The sequence below is a fragment of the Phycodurus eques genome, chromosome 11 (genome assembly GCF_024500275.1).
Source record: "Phycodurus eques isolate BA_2022a chromosome 11, UOR_Pequ_1.1, whole genome shotgun sequence".
NCBI classification, from domain to species: domain Eukaryota; kingdom Metazoa; phylum Chordata; class Actinopteri; order Syngnathiformes; family Syngnathidae; genus Phycodurus; species Phycodurus eques.
In genome coordinates, this window is record NC_084535.1 from 24,816,309 (window position 1) to 24,827,267 (window position 10,959).

The window sequence follows — 10,959 nt, forward strand, 5'->3', positions numbered from 1 at the left end:
GTGTTGAATTGGTACGTTGTTATGCTGATCCCCCCAAAAGGTGCTCATTGTAAACCCAACGCAAAAAGGAAAAATCCTTGCAGTTTGCGTACATAATCTTAGCAGATGAATGATAACATACTACATACAGTGAGTACCGTAATTTCTCGTGTATAATGCGTATTTACCCCCTCCCCCCCCAAGAAAATTGTCAAAAGTCAATACTGCGCATTATACATGGGTATAGGTGTAAATGGGGTGGGGGGGGAATCATATTGTGTAAATGTATGCCGTCATCTAGTGATTATGAAAAAGCATTGCATTCCAAAATGACACCGCCACCTTGTGGTTGTAAAAAAAAAAAAGTGTTGCCTACACTTTCATTCTAGTATGCCACCGCCACCTTGAGGTTATGAAAAAGGTGTAGCCTACACTACATTCCAATATGACAGAGGTACGTATGATTGCATATATGCACAGTTGTGCTCATAAGTTTACTTACCCTGGTTTAATTTGAATCCCACTAAAATAAAATTAAATGTGTTTCGCCTGTTCCTTTGTGTTTTCTTTAAAGCATTGTACCCTTCTTACAAATTCTGCCTGGGTAATCAAATATATGAGCACAACTGTGTGTTTTCTAATTTACTAAATAAAAATAGGACTGTGAATTTCAAAATAAGAGCAGGTAAATTTAAAAAAGCATTACGTGTTCAAATAAAGTGCTTAACCTAAGACTAATTCTTTGCTGAATGTTTTGATCATATGGGTAGATGCAAAATCATGCATTGTAAAAATGCATTATACATAGGTAGACGAGTTTTCCAGAATTTTGAGATCAACTTTGGGGGTGCGTATGATACATGGGTGCGCATTATACATGAGAAATTACAGTACTCGTTTTACGACGGTCCGACGTACGACGTTGGGAGGTAACAAACAGCACGAAATGACTGTAACTAATTTGCGCAGCACTGTAAGAATAAGGCTTCATGTAGTGTTTCATTTGATGGTGTTATAGCCTAGTGTTTGTCATACAAGTGTTCACTAAAACTATGACTTTAATATTGCGTTAGCGTAGGTTAATGACTACAGCACGGTCCGACTTAACGACTAATTCAGGTTACGTTTCGGAAACAGAGGACAACCCGTAGTTTGTAACTAATTTATAAAAGTTATACACACCCTTTTTTTCATGAGATAGTACAGCATGCCATTCCAATATATAACACGAAGATGATGTGTGGTACAGAGGCAACGTCTCATCAACACACGGAGTTTGACCAATGGTGACTCAGATGGGCCAGTGAAAGGAGTGAGCAAACGGGCCATCGAAAACGGGCTGTCTGGAGCAGAACGGGGTGTCAACGAGGCGGGAAATGAGACGGAGAACGAAGACAACGAGAATAATGAAAATGATGAGGAGGAAGAAGAGGAGGATGGGGAAGGACCTTTTGTACCCTTCCAGTGTCCAGGTAGCAGAAGGAATTCCTGTTTGTGTTACTCAAACTAAAGGTTCCACCCCAGCTTCATCATTTCAACTAAAATCAGCTGGAATTGGTGGAATCTTGCAGTTTGTAGGATCCGATACCTGCTTTCTTCGACGATTGAAATCATTTAATTATTCAAATGAAATCGTTGAGCTGCTTCTTAAAATCCATTTTGCTTGGAATCATATTGTGAATGATCAAATGTGGAAGTTATTATACTTGTTACTTTGTGCTGGCTCATGCTATCCTCATATTGCAACCCAGTGACTGCAACCCGAAATTTAAGATCTCGTCAAATAAAGTATGTAAGAGTCAATCATATTTTTATCAGATATAATTGATTATGCTGTGATGTTCTGTACATCAGACAATAATGGTTTTTCACTGGTGAATGTGTGTGTATTGCAGCTGGTGTATGCAATAAACTGAAGTGGCTGTTGGCTTGGCCGCTGTGCCTGCTGCTCTACTTCACTGTGCCCAACTGCGCCACACCTCGCTGGGAAACCTGGTTCATGCTGTCTTTTGTCTCCTCAACCCTGTGGATTGCTGCCTTCTCCTACATAATGGTTTGGATGGTGAGCGCTTTCAAAGTCATACCCAGCCAACTCATTTGCAGTTAGTGCGGAGAGAATCTTTTACAAACGGTATTCATTTTGAAATCAAAGTTAATATAGATTCATTTGGAATAGGGATGGGCGAATACCAATTACGATTACTGCGACTCTAAATTGTCCATAAGTGTGAATATGAGTGCGAATGGCTGTTTGTCTATATGTGCCCTGTAGCAGGCTGGCGACCAGTCCAGGGTGTACCCAGCCTCTCGCCCAAAGTCAGCTGGGCTCCAGCTCACCCGAGACCCTAATGAAGGAAGCATTCATCCCATAAATGGTTAATCATAGCACTTATGTTAAAAAATATACATAATAAATCAATGCATGTGTTATTGTGCGAATGCTGAAGGGCGTAAGTTATTCTATACCAAAATGCTTTATTATTTTTATTATTATTTTTCACCCATTTTTTTAGTCCACATTTCTCAACTGATTTGAACCATTCAACAAACTCATTCACTCATTTTCTCATTCCAAAAATTCCCAGTTTTCGCACAACACCACATTTTTCCACAAGAATAAAAGCCATTCAGGTACAGTAATGAGCAATCAAACAAAGCCATTTTATTCTGCCTTCTACGTATTCACACCATTCAAGCTTTCAAATATTTGTAGGCTAAAATCTTCTCATTTCAAATATTTTTTTAAAAAATGATTTCCCCTAATTTGGCTCCTTCCACATTTCTGGATCAATTTAGACAAATTCCAACTTCAAGTCTCACGTTCTACATTTCAACAATTAAAGTAATTCCACCGCATTTCAGTGTCCGTTCTCAAACATTCATATGCAATTACTACAAAATTTGCATTGTCTCGTGATCTTGTCCCTGCGATTGGCCGGTGACCAGTTCAGGGTGTACCCCGCCTCTCGCCCGGAGTCAGCTGAGATAGGCGCCAGCACACCCGCTACCCTCGTGAGGATAAGCGATACGGACAATGGATGGATGGCTAGTTATATAGTTTTTTGTTTTGTTTTTTTCTACCATTGAAGATTCACCTAAGGTAAACGCATACAGTTGGTCTACCAGTGGTATTAACAGTAATTATTTGTCTCTCAGGTTACAGTGATTGGCTTCACCCTCGGTATCCCCGACGTCATCATGGGCATCACCTTCCTGGCAGCCGGGACCAGCGTCCCTGATTGTATGGCCAGCCTCATAGTGGCAAGACAAGGTAGTCAGTCTCCCACACACAAATAGCCGCACGCACACACACACAGCGTATCAAATATTTAAACAGTTGTATTTGTCTGAGCTTGTGGAGAGGTGCGCCCTCGCCATCACTGCGCTTCACTTTTGTGGTCTCGTCAAGTCACCCTTTTTTGGGGACATCGGTCAGACCGCGGCGACACCGTTCTAACCTTTTGAAGCGCTGGCCGAGCTGCCCGAGCTCTCTGTGTAACTTCCATTTCCTCCCTTGTGTTTTTCCGTTGCCTGAAAACGTTCTCCCGCTCCTTCTGTGCAGGAATGGGAGACATGGCGGTGTCCAACTCCATCGGTAGTAATGTGTTTGACATCTTGGTGGGCCTCGGCCTCCCCTGGGCCCTGAAGACACTGGCTATTAACTACGGGTCTGACGTAAGCAGCAGACAATGATGGGGTTCCACAATAAAATAGAAATGAGACAAACTAAACAAACAAAAGTTATTTTTGGTTCAACTGCAGTCCCCACATGGTGTTTCTTTTCCGGATGCTGTATTTTTACAAGACTTACAAGACCTATTTTGTTTTTAATTATTTCCATTACAAGCAGGCCAAACTAAGTTCTAATCAGTTTGTTTCTTTCATGGCTCTACCAGTCTTTATTTTGAACTGATCCCTCTCCGATTTACGATCGTTTCTACAGTTATCTGGTAATCTCGCCGAAATTGGCAGAGCAAGCAATTCGATTCACAGAAATGTATGTACCTTGAAATAACTGGGCATTATAACAAAAGTGATTTTTCCATCGTACGTTAGAATTATCTGCGTCCCCTTTATTTCTTAGTCGTATCACTAATCGGATCACAATTTTTTTTCCCACCTGTTTTTCTGACGATTTTTTTTCTGAGTTATCGGGACACATCCAACTCACGCGAGAACCTGCGAAACCGCAAGTGACTCTTTGCGGACTCCGTAGTAAGCAACATGACCGGCTTATTTAGTTTGATCAAGTTTTATTTTGATATGGGTTTAAGACACTGGGAGACACTCCTGTCTTCGAGTCACATAGTTGGTATTGTTATTAGTTTGTCGACATTACGCAGGCACCTGCGGCCTTTGCGTTTGTTCAGGAGGAAAGCCCGCTCAGATCTGCTAGATACAGCAATGTTTGTCCAGAATCAGTTGGACAGATATGGTATGCTCCATGGATACAAGATGATGCATTTAAAATGCATTCAGGCTGGCTACGTGGTGACTCAAGAGACGATCAGGAGACTGATGAAAATACTGGACCCGCATGGTGTGCAACTGAGGCGCCGGAATCGGTTTCGCCGGCGTATGTACCACAATCCCGGCCCGGCAGTAATCGGCCATTAGTGAGTCCGCAAAGACTCGCGTGAGTTCGATGTGTCCCGATAACTCGGAAAAAGATTTGTCCGAAAAACAGAAGAAAATAGTCAGAAAAAAATATTCAAAAAAACAAAGCCCTCAAAAAAATTACTCAGAAAAACTGAAAAAAATATTCAAAAAAACAAAGCCCTCAAAAGAATGACTCAGAAAAACTGAAAAAAATATTCAAAAAAACAAAGCCTTCAAAAGAATGACTCAGAAAAACTGAAAAAAATATTCAAAAAAACAAAGCCCTCAAAAAAAAATACTCGGAAAAACAGAAAAAAATATTCAAAAAAACACAGCCCTCAAAAAAATTACTCAGAAAAACAGTAGTGTTTTTTTTTTTTTTTTTTTTAATCCAAGTGAATGCAATACGCTTCCGTAGTTTTGGACCTCATTAGATTGTGCAAGTGGTCCTAATGTTGTGGCACTTTGGTGTAGTGTTAAATAATGAAACTATTATGTTATGTTTACTGTCTCTTATTAATGTTTGATTTTAGTTATGTCCCACAATGAATTCTAACTTGAGCCACGGCTGATAATTGTGTGACAATTGTGATCTTCATATTGTTTCTTTCTGCTCGTAGTAATTCAAATGCTTTACTTTCTTGCAGATCAAATTATACAGCAAAGGACTGATTTTTTCTGTCGGGCTTCTGTTGGGGTCTGTGTTTCTGACAGTGAGTGTGCATCTGAACGTCTCATCACCTCCACAAAAGGCAGCATGTTTTCTAAGCAGGCAACAGGATCATTTCAATATAATTTGATTTGTGTATTTATCTCTCTTCTGTTATGGCCTGAAATTTTAAATCATCAATGACTTTTCCAAACTAGGACTTCAAGCAGGTCTGTTTCAGCACGGGAGACATTGAACTCATATAATATCATGGTGGCATAGAAACTGCTGAATTTAAAAAAAAAAAAAAAAAAAAAAGTGTCTTTACCATTATTTATTGAATGATATGAAAACGACCAAACGAGAACACCCAAACAGCTGGCGAGGCTTTATAAAAGGGGGATTTGGCATAATATTGTCTGGCCACAGTTTTTGACCCTTTCAGTAAAACAATCAGAGTATTTTTTTTTTTTTTTAACGAATTATTGATACATGCGCGTGTCTGTGTGTTCAGGTCATTGGAGTTCACCTCAACAAGTGGACGCTGGACAAACGCCTCGGTCTCATGTGTCTCCTCCTCTACTCCGTCTTCCTGTGTTTCTCTTGCCTCATCGAGTACAACATTTTCACCTTTGTCAACCTGCCCACCTGCAGAGATGACTGAGACACGCACACACACGCGCACACACACACACACACACACTTTTGGCTGCGACGTGGCATTTGAATTTGAAATAGATGCCGGTGTACGACACCAGAATGAGAACCTAAATTGCAAATCTTAGGGAAACAAAAGATTTACGTGCAGACAACCGCCACGCTCCTGGATTATTGAGTGGAAATCACAACTTTTATTTATTATTTCTTATGTCATTTTATTTATACTGTACATATAAAAAGGAGGCGAGATGCAAATGAGGCACTGTCAGTGTCCCACACGGGACGACATCAAGGATAACCGCAGCGACAACCACAAGTTTCTTTTTTTCCTCCTGTGACAATATCGCCAAGTCGATGCAAAAAATTCGATACGGAACGTGTCACACGAGTGGAAAGGGCGGAGTTAAGCACTTGCGGCACTGATCTGATTCAAAGTCGATAAACTGGCATCTGCTCGGAAAGACGAAATTTGTTCTGCAGATGAGACAATGTCTCAACTGTCGTTATCTGAACATATCCTGGATCGTGTTTTATTATTACAGGTCCAGAATTCATAAGTATTGAGCAATGGGATTTATTATATCCATACTCCGCTATATATTCAAAACATACCAGGGCATTATTATCCAATCATATTTTTTAAAGTGTCACCGCTGATGTACCTATGTTTTGTATTTAAAATGAATTTAATAGCTTTATGGAGAGCTTTTGTAAATAGTTTTCTGTAAATAGCCCCAGATGGCTCATATATTATTTATTCGTGTCATACGCACATTTCTCCTCTGGAGGTCACAGAGCCCTCAACAGGTTTATTTATGGTGCCAGGGTCGCTGCAATCCACTCTTAGGAGAGAAACACTTCTTTCCAGATGTGTACTGACAAGCACAATTGCTTTTGATGTTTTTTAATGACTTGATTTAGATGCAACGTGTGTTGATGTTAGGAACAAATTGAACTTTGCACTGTAGAGCCTAAACTAGCTTCAGAGGAAGACCTCTTGGTCTCGGCGACTCTTTGTTGTCCTCCAAATGCTCCGCGCGGATTATGAGGATGCGTTTCCTTGTAAGATGAAGCAGTTTCATGTGTCGCAAGTGTTCAATGTAGAGCGCTGCCAGTGTGTTTATTAGGAGTGATCAGGTAGTACGACATACTGTAGAAGCGAAGTAGAGAAAATAACTTGCTGCTGCTTTTCGCTCATTTAAGATGCTGACTAAATAGATTCAAAAACACTGATGGCATTTATTTGACTAGCTACTTTGGTAGATTGATGTCCCGCTTAAAAAATGTAATCAGGGCATTTCTTCCACCAAGAAACTTTGTATTTTGTATCGCCTAATGTTTAGATTTGTCCAGATTTGGTAGGTTTGTTCTATATGAATATTGTTACTAGATTTTAGAGCATGTACAACGTACGTTGGTGAACAATCCTGAGGACTTTAACAGCAAAATAATTTGCACGTATTCCTCGAAGACATCCACAACTGTTAAAACCTGTCGACTCTTGCACAGTATCCTTAAAATATTGTTGTTCTGCTTCTACGTTTAAAAGGCATTTTCGTTTTTCCTCATTCTATTTCATTTTGATTGAAACCTTTTTAAAACAATTATTTTAAAAGGGTATTTATATTTAAATTTCTTTTTTTTCTTTGTTTGTTTGTTCATTTTTATTTTGGTGGGTAATGTGCGTTTATTTATTTCTGGCAGAGAGGGTATGCGCTATGGCAGGAAAACAGAGTTTAAATTTGACCAAGAACATATCTAATGCAATAATTATGATCATACAAACGTTAATCTCCCGCTTTAAATATGAAAGACATTTATAAGAGTAATATAAGAGAGACCCGCTAGGTGTCTTTTATGTAAAAAAAAAAAAAAAAAAAAAAAATTAAAATCATTTTTTTTTGTACCAGGATTAATTCAAACAGGGGCTGTTGCTGAAATACACAAATTCGTTTTGCAACTACACAATCAAATGACAACGTTACCATTCCGGTGATAAGAATTGCATTTTTTTTTTTTTTTTTTAATCACCAGTTTATTATTATTAGACATTCCATGTTTCGCCCACAGAGTTAACGATTCAGACTTTTAGGAACACGTCTTGAGAGTTGCCCTCATAATTTCCCTGAAGATATGAGCGATAATAAAAGAGGCTGCTTGATTTCGACCATCCTCATATACAATATAACACAAGGATATATATATATATATATATATATATATATATATATATATATATATATGTGTATACAGTACGTATATATCTTCTAATATTTGTATCAGTTTTATCAGTCTAGATTATCCTATAGAACAGAACATATTATACCATGCACTTTACCATACAATACATTTGTAGAGGTTCGTCGATGCTGCTATTTGCAATATATACCGAACACCGCGTGTTTTAAACAAACCAAACCACCACAATGCTCGTGTTTTTAAACAAAATTCTGTCATGGAGATTCAGAAATGTGTGATACCCATATAGATGATATATTGCAGATGTATTATATGTATATAATAGGCGTAAATGTATATATTTTTGTCTCGATCTGTATATTTGTTGAATATATTTTCATAGAATGTAGGTCACCCTTGTACTCCTTTGTTTTGACGTGTCTGAGACCTCCGAAGCTATTTGTTTACTCGCATGGAGATTCATGTTCAATATAATAAATTATTTACAGTACATCTTAACGTATATTTGGATGGGATTCCACTGACTCCTTGGCACTGGATTTATTTCGAACTGTCATCTGAAAGACACGCATGCCGTCGCTTGGCTCGTGACATTGGAAGAGTGAGGAGGAGAAGCTACAGTATTTGCAGAATACATTTCCGTACATGTGCAAGTTCTGCAACAAGGAACTTGTTCAACCTGATGCTTTACTTTGCGTTTAGGTGTTTCAAACGTAATTTTAGAGATCATTTTGCTACCGGAGCATTAATAAATATGTATTTACTAAAGGCAACAAAACATGTGGGCGCATTATCACTCCTTGTACCCAATGACTAAATGACATTGCACCTAAATGAACTCGAGTCGAACACAATCTGTTCCAACAACAACAAACAACTCAAGGCGTAGCACATCCTGTAGACCACAGGTGTCAAACTGGTGGCCCAGGGGCCAGATCTGGCCCACCACGTCATTTTATGTGGCCCGCGGGCGTGTGCATCGACTTTTGTTTTTCTGGCGAAAATACCAAAATTGCAAATTGCCTGCACTTTTACAAATATTGAGATATTGAAAGCACTTTTTGTTACCAACCCCCCTTTTGAAGTAAAACTGATTCATACTGTAGTTGAACAGTTTTTACTGGCTTCTGATTTCAAAAGTAATTATCCATTCATTTGTGTATATGTAATAATATGAGGCAATCATATGGGTTTGCAGCCATAACGGCCCTCCGAGTGCAACCATAACTGGGATGTTGCCCGCGACAAAAATGAGTTTGACACCCCTGGTGTAGACGGTAAAGTTCGGCCTTCAAAATAAAAGCAGACCAGTAGAAAAGACAGTTACGCCACAGGATCCTTTAGTGACAAATAACCGGCGTCAAGTTTGGTTGACAGACGCCATGAGCTTGAAGTTACCGAGGTGAGGCAAGCAGAATCAAGAAACGATTACCATCAACAATATTTTATTGTTACGTGATTAAGATTTGTGGTCATGAAATGTCGTTCGCTAACTTTATGTATTACAGTATAAAAGCAGCCTGTGAAACCAGGTGTTAACGTCAGCTTGAGTTGATTGCATGTTTTCTAGTTAATTCATTAGACTTTACAAGCAGTAGCCTATTATAATAAGTTGATGTATACAGTCTTACTAAAATGTTAAGTACTCATCCTTAATCGAAAACCATACATTTCCCGTCAGTAGCGTAGCAAGGCAGACAAAATGCCAAAGTGCTGTCGATCCATGTATTTCATTCACAAATGGTTTTGGCTGACACACAAAAGCAATCGGCCATCCTTCGGCCACCCCACCCAAAACAAAATTCTCTCTCTCCAAGATAGAATGAGTTTCCTGAGTTTTCGTGTGTGACTTTGAGAGTGACTTTAGACACACTACACTAACACTGTATGGAAAAAGGAAGGAAGGTTACTGTTACTCCAGCAACTCTACTCCCATCACATCAAGATTGTTGAGGACATTGACACAGTGATCACAGACGCTCAAGTTAGTTGGGGCCCATCCCCAATTTAACAAAGAATTACAAATCCATACTTTGCTCCCAGGTTTGTGCCACCCGCAGTTGCGCGAGAAGCAAAGAGTGAGAACATGACAACGGCATGCTGCGCAAAAGCCTGCAAAGTCAGCACCTAAGCGAAAGAGAAGCCAACAATATTATCCCAGAATAGCAGCAAGATTGCACTGTGATGTGTAAGCAGCCAATTGCTGGAATTGAGTCAGTGTGGCTCCCAGTCTCATTTCTTTGTCACACTTGATAGAATGCACGGACGGTAGCTTGCTTGTACTAGTTTAAAGAGACAACAATTACAGAGACTCGAGAAAGCATATCAGGTAATAAAAGGAAACAAACCTGTATAATTCTATTAAAGAAACATTTGTGAAGCAAAACTCATCACGTGATAGTTGCGTAAGTGCGCAACACCTAAAACATCTTCCATCGATGTGCCTTTTATTTTCTTTGAGAGAAAAGAGTTTTAACAGGGGTGTGTCCACTATAGCCGCCGTAGAACCATGTCTTTCTATGGCCGTGATAGTTAAAACATTTCAATTCAATTTTGGAAGCGGGATTCATGTTCAAGCAGTCGTCGGTCACCGCTTTGAACTATTATAAATAAGTAATGCCACTTCCATCTCAAACTTTGTGCAAAATAATCTTTATTGTTGTACTGAATGGCCACAAATGCTTTCTAGGGTGCAATCAAACACTGACACCATAAAGAATATTACAGGGGGGGGGAGAGATCTGGAAAAAAAAAATCCCTGCACAGATAAATATATTCACTTTGATGGATATTAGTCAATTCAGTTTAACAAAAACATACCAATGAAACGTAAAGATGTGAACACTTGGTTCCCAGAGATATGAATGGTGCTA

General features: G+C 39.2%; 1 protein-coding gene across 1 annotated transcript in view; it reads left to right on the forward strand.

The window, feature by feature from the left end:
• Nucleotides 1-8,594, forward strand: part of slc24a3 (solute carrier family 24 member 3) — a 107,259-nt gene extending 98,665 nt beyond the window's left edge. Inside the window, exons 12-17 of the mRNA XM_061689932.1 lie at nucleotides 1,229-1,451; nucleotides 1,875-2,041; nucleotides 3,136-3,250; nucleotides 3,542-3,654; nucleotides 5,226-5,291; nucleotides 5,742-8,594. Coding sequence (XP_061545916.1) covers nucleotides 1,229-1,451; nucleotides 1,875-2,041; nucleotides 3,136-3,250; nucleotides 3,542-3,654; nucleotides 5,226-5,291; nucleotides 5,742-5,891 — 834 coding nt within the window. The 3' untranslated portion in view covers nucleotides 5,892-8,594. The remainder of the gene's footprint in view (nucleotides 1-1,228; nucleotides 1,452-1,874; nucleotides 2,042-3,135; nucleotides 3,251-3,541; nucleotides 3,655-5,225; nucleotides 5,292-5,741) is intronic.
• Nucleotides 8,595-10,959: the final 2,365 nt, after the last annotated feature.